Source organism: Alligator sinensis, unplaced genomic scaffold, assembly GCF_000455745.1.
Source record: "Alligator sinensis unplaced genomic scaffold, ASM45574v1 scaffold86_1, whole genome shotgun sequence".
Lineage (NCBI taxonomy): Eukaryota > Metazoa > Chordata > Crocodylia > Alligatoridae > Alligator > Alligator sinensis.
The window spans coordinates 1,730,661-1,743,432 of NW_005841971.1; the positions used below are offsets into that span (position 1 = coordinate 1,730,661).

At 44.2% G+C, this 12,772-nt stretch overlaps 1 protein-coding gene across 2 annotated transcripts in view; it reads left to right on the forward strand.

Annotated features, from left to right (window-relative positions):
- The window catches only part of BMPER (BMP binding endothelial regulator), a 232,619-nt gene that overhangs the window by 52,831 nt on the left and 167,016 nt on the right, over window positions 1–12,772 (forward strand). For both annotated transcript variants that reach the window (XM_025200608.1, XM_014518624.2), the window contains 3 exons: window positions 5,981–6,063; window positions 7,846–7,936; window positions 10,179–10,261. In XM_025200608.1, coding sequence (XP_025056393.1) covers window positions 5,981–6,063; window positions 7,846–7,936; window positions 10,179–10,261 — 257 coding nt within the window. The remainder of the gene's footprint in view (window positions 1–5,980; window positions 6,064–7,845; window positions 7,937–10,178; window positions 10,262–12,772) is intronic.

Below are 12,772 nucleotides of genomic sequence, written 5' to 3' on the forward strand. Positions count from 1 at the left end.
CCAGCCACATCCCCAACCTGGCATCCCTGCTGGTCGCTGCAGTGTCTCCCCTGAATCCAGATGTAGGCCCTACAGAGCCAGAAGACAGAAGCCTTTTGTGAGAGTTTGCAACAGTTCATAGGTAAGATGCTCTGCACCAGAGGCCATGCGCTGCCCAGCCTCAGATTGGGGGTTGAGCATGCATGGGTGCCCAGGGACCATGCTAAGTTGGCCAGGCAGGTCCAGGCCCAGGTGGTCACTGGCTGAGCCCCACATTCCCGCTTGCTGCACTGGGGCTTTCAACCTGCTGGGTGCTGGCTTCAGGCAGCCTGCCTCCCCTGTCCCTTTCTCAGGGAGGGACAGGCCAGGCTTCTGGCAGCACCTGCTACCATAGCTCCAGACCCCACTCTCCCCCAGGCCCCATGCAGGCCAGCCATTCTGCTATGCTGCTGCCCAACCCACAGCACCCAGGCTTGGGGTGTGTGGAGCTCCCAGACAACCAGGGAAAGGGGCTGGCTGAGCCCCTGCCTTCCCCCCTGGGGGCCTCTCTGGGGAGGTGCCCTGGGGCCAGCCCCCTGCCACATTGCCACTGTGCCCTGAGTGTGCCCCTGCTGCATGTGCCCCAGGAGGTGAGTGATGAGCTGTTTGTGCAGGCTGAGGGGTGCCTGAGTCACTACTTCCTGTTGTTGCTGATCCTCCTAGTGCCCCAGGCACCTCCTGTGCTCCTGGCTTGGGATCCTGAGTTATGACAGTGTGGGGGGCAAGCCCGGGCTGCCTCACAACCTCCACCACTGCCTGGAGGGCTACCTGTGATGGTGCTACATGTTTCTGTCCCCCACTGCTGAGAAGGACATCACCTTCAGCATTGACACCTTTCTCGGGGTGTGAGAGGCCCATGCCCCCTCAGCTGTGGGAACCTGGGTTGCTGAATAAAATTCTGAACTGTGTCCTGCCTCTCTGGGATCTGTAGGGGGGCATCCTGGGGCCAGGGGAGTGCAGGTGGGTTAGGCAGGGAGTGGGGGCAGGGCCCAGCAGTAGAGGCCAGGACTGGGGACGAGGCAGGGGCAGGGCTGGGCCAAGGGTGCAACTAGCTGCAGCCTTTTGCAAGACTCACCTGTGGCTGAGCAGCAGCTCTGGAGAGGGGACAGGACACGCAGAGGCAGCCTGTACTCAGGCCAAGGGGGTGCATGAGGCTTGCAGTGTTCCTGTGTATTGCACAGGAGCCACCAGGCTTCTGTGCAGTGTGCTCCAAGGCACAAAATGGTTGCAGACTTTTATAGCCTGAAGCTAGGGGCTGTCAGGAAGCAGCCCAGGTCTGGCCCAGGAGAGGGTTCAAGCCAGGAACCCGCGCGGTAGGCACAGGCCAGGCCCCTACTGTCAGGGCAGACCTGGCAATAAATTTAGTGTTGGGTTACATCTACACGTGCATTACTGTGCATTAACTAATCACAACTAAATTTTATACCTGCATTTGGAGGTATGAAATTTTGTTGCAATTATCCATTTTTACTATGCAGTAAGGGCATGCATGTGTAGACATGCACCCTTAATGCATAGTAAATTGAGCTAAGGCATGTTAACACATCTTGTGTAGATGCATCCTTCATGTAGGTTCACCTTTGAGGTAGCTGAGCAATAAGAATTAATTAAGAAACCTGCCCTTATTTTCATAAAGAACAACCAATTATGAATTACCAGATTTTCCAGCTTGTTCTACTTTGGCACGGTTTCAGATAAAATGCAGAAGGCAGGATGGATATACGCTTCAAAAGGAATCTATTAAAAGCATATGATGTTGGAGAAGCAGGAAAAGGCTGGTTACCCTACCAAACTTATTCAGTTTTTATGAGTGACATCAGGGCCTCTATCCTCCCATTTCCCTTACCCATACCCACAGCTGCCTCAGAAATAATGTTACAATCATCATCTCTAGCCCAGGGGTGGGGAAAATGGCAGATCCAGCTGGTAGCCAGACTCCCAGCAGCCTCTTTCCGCATGGCTTGGGCTGGTCTCCATGGAGACACCAGCCACAGCTGTGCCTTGATAGTGCAAGGCTGGGGTTGCCATGGAGACCGGCCCCAGCTGCGCTGGCAGGGCACGTGGCAGGGCAAGCAGTAGATTGCTCCGGAGCTGCTGGGATCTTGTGGTGGGGGCAGCTTGGGTGCAGCTCCCGGGTGGGTGCAGCCTGCACTACCCAGGAGGCGGCCAGGGCAGAGCCGCGATATGCAGCCTGCATGCTCCAGGCAGGGGCATGCAGGGAGCGGATCATGGCTTTTTCCCGGCTCCTTGCAGTGATGACAGCCTGGTCTATGGCAGCGACACAGCCACAATCAGCTGCCTGTGTGCCCCTGTCTGGAGCATGCAGGCTACAGATCACAGCTCTGCCCTGACTCCTTGCAGCTGTGATAGTCTGGTCCTGAGCTGGGGCAGAGCCATGTTCTGCTGCCTATGCACCCCTGTCCTGAGTATGCAGGCTACAGATCGCAGCTCTGCCCTGGCCCCGGACCAAGCTTTCCCTGCCACAAGATCCCAGGGCTCCAAAGCAGCCCTCTACCTTGTGTTTCATAGTTTCATAGTTTCTAGGGTTGGAAGGGACCTGATCAGATCATTAAGTCCGATCCCCTGCCCTGGGCAGGAACGAGTGCTGGTATCATAATATCCCAGCCTGATATCTATCCAACCTCCTCTTAAAGACCCCCAAGGTAGAAGAGAGCACCACCTCCCTTGGTAGCCCATTCCAGAGCCTGGCAGCCCTAACCATAAAGTAACACCTCCTGATATCAAGCCTGAACCTACTCAATCAATTTGTGTTATTTTGTTATCCCAGGTGCTGCCTCAGGGAACAGAGCCTCACCTATTTTCCGCTGGTCCCCCCTGGTGAGTTTATAGACAGCCACCAGATCCCCTCTCAGTCTTCTCTTGTGGAGGCTGAATTGATTCAGGCCCCTTAGTCTATCTTTGTAGGGCCTGGTCTGCTGCCCCCTGACCATGTGAGTGGCCCTCCTCTGGACCCTCTCCAGGTTAGCCACATCCCTCTTGAAGTGCGGCGCCCAGAACTGGACGCAGTACTCCAACTGTGGCCTGACCAGCGCTGCATAGAGGGGAAGGATCACTTCCTTGGACCTGCTTGTGATGGATCTGTAGATGCACGACAAGGTGTGGTTAGCCTTACTGACCGCTTTCTCGCATTTCCATCCTGGAGTCAATAATGACTCCAAGATCTCTTTCAGCCACTGTGTTGTTGAGAAGGGTGTTCCCCAGCCTGTAGGTATGTTGCAGGTTCCTTCTCCACTTGTTGCATCCCTCTGACGCTATAATGGATCTTATACCAGGCAAGGAGACTAAGACACAGTTGTCCTAAACTAAAAGCAAGTTTATTGAACCCTAACAGATATAATGGGTTCCGGGGGCAGTATCGTTGCAGCTAAGAATAAGAGCGCAGCAACCAGATATGTCAGTCTCTTGCCAAGTGCCAGTACAATTGAGCTGGGCCCAGAAGCCTCTGGGTCCCAACACCCACCCTGTCATGCACCCTGCCAGTGCAGCTGGGGCTGGTTTCCATGGCAACCCCAGCCTTGTGCTATCACAACACAAGGCTGGAGACAGGCTCCAGTCATGCGGGCAGGGGCTGCTGGGAAATGGAGTCCACCACCGGCCAGATCCGGCCTGTGGGCCAGATTTTGCCCGCCTCTGCTTTAGCCCATATTATGCTACTTACTACAGTGGCATATCTTGGATTCTGGAAACAAATGTCATGGTTTTCACTTTTTGAAGGAAAACATTCTGTTTAGATTTTTCCTAATTTTTAATTTGTTTAATGCTTTTGACCCTAAGGTATTTTGGGCTTCATGCACCTGTAAGTCTTTACACAGCCAGGAAGAATAAATCTACCCCATTTATCATTCTTCACTGCTGGATTCTTGAGCCTGGTGCATGAGCTACTTTGCCGTGGGATCATGTCTCTTTTGGGCCAGTGAATTTGCAGTGACTCTCTTGGCCAGATTTTCAGCTGATATAAATTGTCATAGCTCCTTTGAAGTTAATGGAGGTATACTGACTTACCTCAAGTGAGACTATGACCTTTTATTTTGTCAGTAGTCCACATTACCTCTGTATATGGCATCATAAACCTGATCATTATCTTTTATAAGCATAGTTATGTCATTTAGAGGTGACATTAGTATTTAACTTGTACTCTTTTAATCTTCTTGGCAGTATCTGTAAACTCTACTTCATTGTGTCTTTGACCAGTGCAGAATTGATGGTCTGTGCAGTGAAACTTCTAATTAGAAGACTTGTTTTAGGAGCTAACAAATGGAATGTTGTATAGGCATTTGGTTACCTAAGATAACATTGAAATTAGCAAATTCTTAAACTGATTAATGTACATCAGCTTCTAATTACATTTTGTATTGCATACAGATTTGTTATGTGATATTAGAACTCTGTATTAGTTTGATCCTGTGTATTCCAGTGTCCTTTGGATTCTTTTATCTTGAACTTTAAATTCTAGTGATGTAGGACTTTTGCTAATTTTCTGTCATTACTTCAAAAGTGTCTTGAATATGCGTGGCAGTGCTGACAAAAAAGATTTTCTCAAGCATGTTTGGGTGAATTGTATATATAGCCCTACAGACCAGACTTAAAGGGGGGAAACAGTGAACAGGGCTGTTGGAGTCACAGATTTCATCTGTAACAGGTGAAGTTTTAAATAAAGTGGGATTGACACATTGAAGCTTTTACTATTTATTTTCAAGGTGGATAAGGGCTATATACTGAGGCTGAGGCTGTCCAATGCCAACCAAAGAAACTGGGAAGTTTACCCTTGACTTCAGTGGGTGTTGGGTAAAATAGATGAGGAAAGACTGTTTTTAGAGGTTTTGGTCAAGATATTTGATTTTTTTTCACAAAATGTTTTGAAAATATCAAAACAAAGATGTTGAATTTTGAAATAGTGTTTCTAAACAAATATTTCCATTGTATTTCAGCTTGAAATCTCAGTTTCCAATTTTGTATTTTGGGGTTTTGGATATTTTATTCCTTGCTGTAATTACCTGTTCTATTATTCTGATCTCCTTTCTCTCTTTTTTCCCAATGAAAAATGTCAGAAAACAATGAGGTATCAAGGGGAAATAATTCTATAAAAATATCTAAGAACTTAATTGAAAATGGTGTTTTCCCACCAATAAGAGTTTATTTTCTGGAGGAAAAATATGTGATGAATCACTTTTGACCAGGGCTAGTTTTAATACTCTGCATCACCCATCCTCTCCCAAAGATTAACTATGCACTCCATTTTAGCATGTCTTTTAATTTTTTTTGAGGAATAAACTTCAATAAATAAGTAAAGCTAAGCACTTTCTGAATCTGGAAAACTATGCAAAGGGTAATCCATCCTAATTAAAGAGACTGATACATGCATAGGTGATGTTTTGGGGCAGTATGGGGGGAGTACATGCTCCCCCGAGACTTCTGTGCTGACAGTGGGGTGCAGGGCCCAACAGCAGTGGGGATGGTGGTGGCAGCACAATTTCTATGCCAACAGCAGGACATGGGGCTGTAGCCTGGCCAGACCCAATGTGCAGCAGCAGTGGCAGCCGTGATATGGAGTTGTGCCCCCTCCCCGCCATTGTCAGCACTTATGCATTGCCTATGGATACAAGAGAAATCAAATACAGATTTTTAGTTTAAATGGCTGTTGTTATCATTTTATGAAACCAATTACTGCCTGTGCATCAGAAAGAGAGAAATGCAAAGGCTTTTTGCCTTGATTTTGACTACTGTGCCTAGGAATTTGTTCAGGTTTTTAGCTGGTATGAATTGGCAAAGCTCTATTAACTTCAATGTACCATTTTGCATAACTTGAAATCTGTTCCCTGGTACTCACCTCTGCTATACCTCCCCTGAGATGAGAACGTAGAATTTTTCTACTTCCGTGCTATTACTAACCTCAGGATTCTTTTGTATGGTAATTAAAGTAAAAGAATCTTTTTTTCTCTAGGGTGCACTTTTGAAGGAAATGCCTACAACAGCTCTATGAAATGGCAAGTTCCAGCCAGGCCATGTGTCACATACCAATGTCAGGTAAGGACTGAAAGTCATGAACTTCATCACCTGGATGAGCAACGGGTAGTGTGCTAGCCTGATTACAGGGATTATCTTCGTTTTCTCAGTATCAGCTAGATTTTTAGCAAAATATGAATTTTGATGTTAATATTTCTCTTTCAGATGCCTGGCTATTTCTTATTTGGTGTTTTGGTTAAAAAGAGGCTAACAGAAACCAAACAAGCAAGCACCCCTCCCCCGCCCCCAACCAAAAACACATATGTCCTCCCATGCTCCTGTTTCGTTAATGCAGTAGATTGCATTATTGGTAGGCTTGCAGCCCTAATAATTATGCAGTTCCATGTGTCTAGTTCAGGCCCAGAAACTGCATCTGTGTACACAAGCCATGGAACTGTGCCTGCAGTCTGACATTCGTGTGTGCAGTCTTTTTATTCATCCTTCCAAATTGATTTGCTCATAATTTGTGTGGGTAAAATACAATTGCCTCCTGAAAAGCTGACTGTTTTAAGAACAGTTCTTTCTTTTGATCTAATGCTGATGTCACTCCAACTATAGAAACAGGAATAAATGACCATTTAAAACACACTCTATAAATCTTCAAAAGGACCATCCCATCATATGTATCATTTAACATTGGGTATTCAGACACTTATTTCTAAACTCGCCCTGCTACATTAATATTGTGGGCAACTAAAATTAGCCGTGTTCACAAAACAACTTTATAAAGGTGTATTCCTATCCACTTTAAAATATGGGTACCTTCAGCATGTTATGTACCACAGTTAATGTTGAGCAATAGTCTCCTAAGTCCATAATATTTCTTTGACATGATACTCAAAGCTTGCATTTGCTCTCAGTGGTGAAAAGAACATTTCCTTATCTGTCATTCTAAGTTTCCAAATGCAGAACTAGGTAGCCTATTTCCCCTGAGTGCTAGGACTGGAAAACTAGGCTTCCTGTATTTACAAAATCAAAGGTGTATACAGCAAAAAAAACAACCACTTTTGCATACAGATTCTTACCCTCAGATTCATCAGGACTTCTTGAAGAAGAAATACAGGAAAGGATAATTTACTAGTACCTATCAGGAGAAACATCAAAGATAAGAGACTCCATCTAGAGAATGAGAGGCCTTTATCTCCTTTCTAAGCTTTTTTCCTCCAAGGGGAGAGGGAAGGGAATGCTTTGTGTCTGGTCTGCTGCTATCAAAGCTTTATAGCAGATTACTTCCAAGTTTCCATGGGCTGGGGATTCCTGATAAAGCAGGATTCCTTTTCCTAAGAAGGTGCTTTGTTTCTTACCTGATGCATTATAGGGTAAATCTGGAGTCAGGAAGGCTCAAGTGCTCTTTTGACTGGGGGATAATCTGAATCTTGATACTGTGTCGCAGATACAGAAAGAAAAGGGGCTTTGAAACCTTCTGCTACACTGTGGGTGCGTCTACACATGCCCCTACAGCACAGTTGTTCCTGGACATCATTTAGTTTTCCTTTTGGAAGTACTAAATGACGGTGCAGCAACAGCCCCATACTGTGCTGTGTGCGTAGCACACGGTTATTTTTAGCTGCTATGTTGCTGTAGTAACGTGCTATACTGAAGGAGCATGTCACTACAGCAATGTAGCTGCGGCGTCACAGGTTTTGCCCACATGTTGCTGTAGTGTGTTGCTATGGCAACATAGCATCACATGTAGAAGCACCCAGTATATAGCATGTCATAGTTGTAATTCTTGGTTACTGTGGCTTTTGATTCTTATGATTATGATCATGATCATAATATGGTTGGTTCGGTATTTTTCAGGAAGGAGTGATAACAGAATCCGAGATCCAGTGTGTGGTTTATTGCAAAAACCCTTCTAAACAGATGGGGATATGTTGTCCCACATGTCCAGGTAAGATTTAATAAAAATTCTGATATTCCTTCTCCCATAAGCATTTTTGCAGCTCAGTCACGGTGCCAGTCCCTGCCCAATTTGCTGTCCCATCTATTCCCGTCTCCTACCCAGCACTGTTGTTTTGGCTAATTTTCACCCCATGTCTCAAATGTGAATCTTGCTGTGTTATTTCAGGGGAATGACACGGAGAGCAGCTCAAACCATGCTGACAGAGATAAGGTTGCCCTCTTGTGCTCTCTGTCTTCCCCTTCCATCAGCTTCCCTCCACTTACTAAACATGCATGGCAACGTGTATGGACGTGGACACAGTTAACTTTTGGGATGCGATGGATTTGAATGCATAGGAGAGAGCACCTCATTAGGGAGAGAGAAGCAACTGACTAAGTGTTGGCCTGGTAAGATTATAGGCACTGGGCTGTCTCATAGGAAGCCTGTTCTGAAAACACCATTTACAAGTAATCAGAAAACCCTCCTCGGCAGCCTATCAGGGATCCTCAGAGGTTCTGTTCAGGTATCTTGGTGCTTCCAGTTTCAGTCACAGCCCAGAAGTATGGGAAAAAAACCAACAAAGAAACACATCCAGACTTGGAAGTTTGCATTCAGGGCTGAGGGAGATGTATATTCTTCCACCAGCCCTATGTGAGGTTCTGCTCAGTTGCCTTGAGGCATCTCACTAAGCGTTTGGCCTCATCCTACTAATCAGTCAGGTGAGCAAAGCTGATGCATGGAGCTGCCTTTCAAGGCCTGGATGGGGGTTGAACATTATATGTGAAAGCACAGGCCCCACTGTCAGCTCTCATGCCGCCAGATCAGGAGAGAGGAACCTAATGAATAGGCTTCATTCTCTCTGCTGTGGAGCTGAGTATTCCCTGGGCTGCGAAGCACTTATATTAGATTGAATTTAACAGCCTTTTGGCTTTAACTCTCCATCCTTGGAGGTTTTTAAGATCTGGCTAGACAAAGCCTTGACTGGGATGATATAGTTGGGGCCGGTTCATCGTTGAGCAGGGTCTAGGCTAGATGACCTCCTGAGGTTTCTTCCAACCCTAATTCTCTCTTGTCTATGATTCTGTCCGTAATATTTCTAGTTACTGTTTCACGGTAGGTACTAACTATAACAGAGAAATAAGAGGAAAGCTACTCAGCTGGAGGCCAGATGAACAGAATGCTTTAAGGGGGCAGAAAAATGGTGTGAAGGGATTTTTGAGCACCTGAATTGAGGTGATTTTCTTAAAGCCACAAAATAGGGGAGGGAGGTTGCACTGGAAAGTATTTAAGTAACTTGGAAAGCGACACATCTAGCTTTCAAGCAGTGCAATACTCAGGACATTTATGGACAGCTGAGCCAAGTCCACTTAGGTTTCATACTTTATGGATGAAGGCATTGACCCTGCAAGGTATGTGTCACAGGATAACTAGGAAGAGGATTTTTGGGGTATGACACTTAATGTGCAGGGGTTCATTAAAACCATGAGAATATGGTCTAACTTACAATTGGGAGATAACAGGAAGGGGGTGGCTTGGAGGCTTATTTTTATGAGAGAATATCTCAAATAAACCTGTTTCCCTCAAGGTCAAACTTCTACTTGAGCCTTAACAGCTCATTGGGCTAGTGTGGGTAAGGCATACCAGTTTTAATAGCCAACAGTACCCAAGGGAGTGGTGTGGCTAGCTTCACATCTAGCTACCTTTGACTCCTCCACCCAAATGGACAGGTAGCCTTCTGGCTGAGCCAAGTGGGGAGTGTGGGTTTTGGCATGAGCTTGAACACCTGCTTTCCAAATTGTAGCTAGACACCTTAATGTCTCTGCCACTGTGCCCCTAACCTATTTTTTCCACAGTCATAAATAACAAAACATTATTCTTTTTGAGGTACAACTGGCACAGTGCATTTAGTTTATTCTGACAACTCACTACATCTTATGTGGATAAGGACATGAGGACTGTTAAAACAAGTGGGGTTTTTTTTTCTTTAAATAGGAGTTTTAATGGAATTCCTGACCTAATCTTGACTATAGTGATATAAAAAAACTTCTGAAAAATATTCCCTGTGAAAATATTCTCTTCTTGTTCTTTCTTTCTGTCACAAAACTGTTTTCCCCACTTTCTATAATATAGAGATGATGCATATTACTGAAAAGAAGAAATTATTTATTTTCTACATAGTTCTATGGTAGGATCATATTACAACAAAAAATGTATTGACCCAAGTCAAATTTACCCAAACACTCCTTTTCAGGTTGTATATTTGAAGGTAGACATTACAAGGAAGGGGAAGAATTTCAGCCAGAAGGGAACAAATGCATTAAGTGCTCTTGTATTGTAAGTATTTGTCTTTGACATTGTTTCTACCAGTATGTTCTTCAAAAGGTATATTGTTTTCATAACTGGAAAAAATATAGGAGACTCAGCACTCTGAGTGTTGAGTGTTGGTATTCACTTTTTTTTGAAGATTTCACTACCCAAGTATTTTTTATAGGACTATGGTATTCTAGGTTTCGTACACTTCTGCTGATTGAATCCAGTTGAGAAGGTAAAGCAACATATTCTGGGGACTAGGAATTTGATGGTTCAAGTAGTCCTGTCTTGACTATTTCTGAGATGAGGTTACACAGCAGCATGATAGGAGGGGAAGGAATATTCAGGTGCCATCTGTTGGTCAGTATCAGTTGATGTTGCATGGAGTTTCATCTGAGCAACATACAGCAAGGACCATAAACCTTTTATTTGCCTCATGTTGCTCAATGAAAGGTGGATGGCAGTCTATGGGCTATCCCAGCTGGGTTTTGTTTGATACTTGATGAAAGGGCATACTCGGAATTCTGTGCTTTGCTTTTAACTGTGTATATATATAAATTGTAATTGCACCTTTCCAATACTGTGATTATGCCCCTCTTTTTCTTACATTAAAGTCAGAGCTTACTTTATACAGTTCAGGGCAGATGACTGACTGGTGGCTGCTGTCTGAGACCAATAAAATGGAAAGTTCAGTGCTCTGCAACATTGCAATGGATAGACCACCTATGAGCAAAAAACAGGGTATGGGGTTAAAAAGTCTCAATAAAGACCTCTAGTGTTTTATGCATCAAATATAAACATCCTATAATTTTAAAAAGTAAAGGGGAAAAAGGAACCTAGACCGGTTTTTAACATTTACTTGTCTAGTTACTGAACAGAAGCAAAACCTTTTGAGAATAAAAAGTCACCGATTAGGAACTCAGAATTATTTAAATCACTGTTGCTACTTTATTTATCCATGCCCATATTTTAAGCTTTATTCCTTTTAAAAATGAAAATATGCAGCCACATTCTTAAATAAGAACTGCTTATTGCTCAACATGAATGAGGTATCAGGGCAGAAGTATTTCCCTGTTCAAGCTTCCTCTATCCCCATAAAATAAAACAAACAAATCCTAGGAGAGTGTAGTAAGATGGGGGTGTTTGATATGGAGAATGCAGGGAAAGAAAAATACTAACAAACCTCAGAATATAAGCATTGCTACACTAGTTCAGCCCTGATGCCCATCTAGTCCAGTAACCTGTCTGTTTCTGTATTACTCTAGTTCAGCCCTGATATCCACCTAGTCCAGTAACCTGTCTCTCTTACTGTATTACTCTGTTACTGGTATGTGGCCAGCACCACATGTATCAGAGGACCCTGCAATAACAACCTTGGTAGCCAGAATCAGGGCGATCTGCTCTCTAGCCAACCCTTCAATGGATAACATGTTTATAATAGTTAGAAATGGGCTTAATGCCTTAAACTTAGGTTAAATGATCTCTTCCAAGGCAGAGGTGATTATAATTCATTATGATAATACTGGATATTGATGCTATTCCCAAAATGTGCAGTCCCATCTTCAATCTTATAGACAGCAGCAAGACATAATTCCTTGTGTCAATTTTGCTCATTTTTCTCCTTTTCCTTCCCTCTCCTTACTGTCTCTGGTCTGTTTGCTTTCACAATCTGGGACCTTATTACCTCCTGTGCAATTTAAATTGGAGGCAAACAATGGAGTCATTTTAACGACTTTTATAGTTTACTGCCTACTCTGTGTCCTCTTCTTTACAGAATGTCTTTGCAATTTATATCTTATCTGAGTCCTCAATGCATATGTCTTATTTAAAAATACTTATCTACTCATGCAATAGTAGGAGAAAGGGCTTGGAGTGGTAGGCTGTAACATGCAAGGACCTTACAAGAAATAAGGTATGTCCTCACCTAATTAGATTTCTACTGTGAATTGAGATTGTAACTGTCTGACATGCCTTTTGTAGGAGAATAGAAGGGAAGAGAAGTCAAAGTGAAAAAAGTTTTTGCAAGCATATTTTTGAGTGCTAATAAAAAGCTTTTAGCTATAAACATCAGATCCATTACTGTTCATCATTAGTTTCCAGTTTTCTCTAAGAACTAATGTGTTTCTGATTATTTATTTTCAGAGTTGTCATGGGTATGTCTACACAAGACACTTTATTACGCAGTAGACTAATCTACTGCACAGTAAAGTGTCAGTATTTAACCATGCGCTAGGCTACTGCACAGTAAAATAGACTAATGACCAGTTATTTACTACTTACTACCTGAAAATACAGGTAGTAGATTAACTGCACTAGCTACTGTTCAGTAAAGCATATGTAGATGCTGGCCAGGAGCAATTTGCTCCCAGTCAACCCATGCAGCAGGGGGCCCACTGCTGCCTGGCTAAACATGGCCTCAGTTGTGCTGGCTGCAGGGGCAGCTGTCTCCCTGATCCCCACATGGCCAGAAGAGCTGTCCCAGCAGGTGGGACTGCTGCATCCCAGTCAGGTGGGAATCAGAACCTGATCCCCACA